At 66.3% G+C, this 487-nt stretch overlaps 1 protein-coding gene across 1 annotated transcript in view; it reads left to right on the top strand.

Annotated features, from left to right (window-relative positions):
• Positions 1-487, top strand: part of LOC105515716 (mucin-2-like) — a gene marked incomplete at its 3' end in the record, with an annotated part of 4,191 nt that overhangs the window by 727 nt on the left and 2,977 nt on the right. Inside the window, exons 2-3 of the mRNA XM_011947586.1 lie at positions 130-247; positions 326-478. Of these exons, the coding sequence (XP_011802976.1) occupies positions 130-247; positions 326-478 (271 nt within the window). The remainder of the gene's footprint in view (positions 1-129; positions 248-325; positions 479-487) is intronic.

Genomic DNA, 487 nt, shown 5'->3' with positions numbered 1-487 from the left:
ACACACCGGGCCAGGAGATCACCAACGACTGCGAGAGGTGGGGACACAGGTGTCGGCGCAGGGGACCAGTGGTGGCTGCGGGTGGGAGGCCTGGCTGGCAGGGTGACGGCGCCTTCCTGGCTGTCCCAGGCACCGTGTTTGACGACATCAGGGGCGGCGGCTGTGTTCCCGTGAGCCAGTGCCACTGCAGGCTACACGGACACCTGTACACACCGGGCCAGGAGATCACCAACGACTGCGAGCAGTGGTGAGTCCTGGGGTCAGGGCTGGGTGCGGCAGAGGCTGGGGTGGCTGAGCCCTGACCCTGTGCCCTGCCACCCAACAGCGTCTGTAACGCTGGCCGCTGGGTGTGCAAAGACCTGCCCTGCCCTGGCACCTGCGCCCTGGAAGGCGGCTCCCACATCACCACCTTCGATGGGAAGACGTACACCTTCCATGGGGACTGCTACTACGTCCTGGCCAAGGTAGGCTGCCCAGGGTCAGGGAT

The sequence above is a fragment of the Colobus angolensis genome, unplaced genomic scaffold, assembly GCF_000951035.1.
Source record: "Colobus angolensis palliatus isolate OR3802 unplaced genomic scaffold, Cang.pa_1.0 Scaffold2687, whole genome shotgun sequence".
Classification (NCBI taxonomy): Eukaryota; Metazoa; Chordata; class Mammalia; order Primates; family Cercopithecidae; genus Colobus; species Colobus angolensis.
The sequence above is the reverse complement of the archived record's forward strand: the minus strand, read 5'-3'. Positions and strand labels throughout refer to the sequence as shown.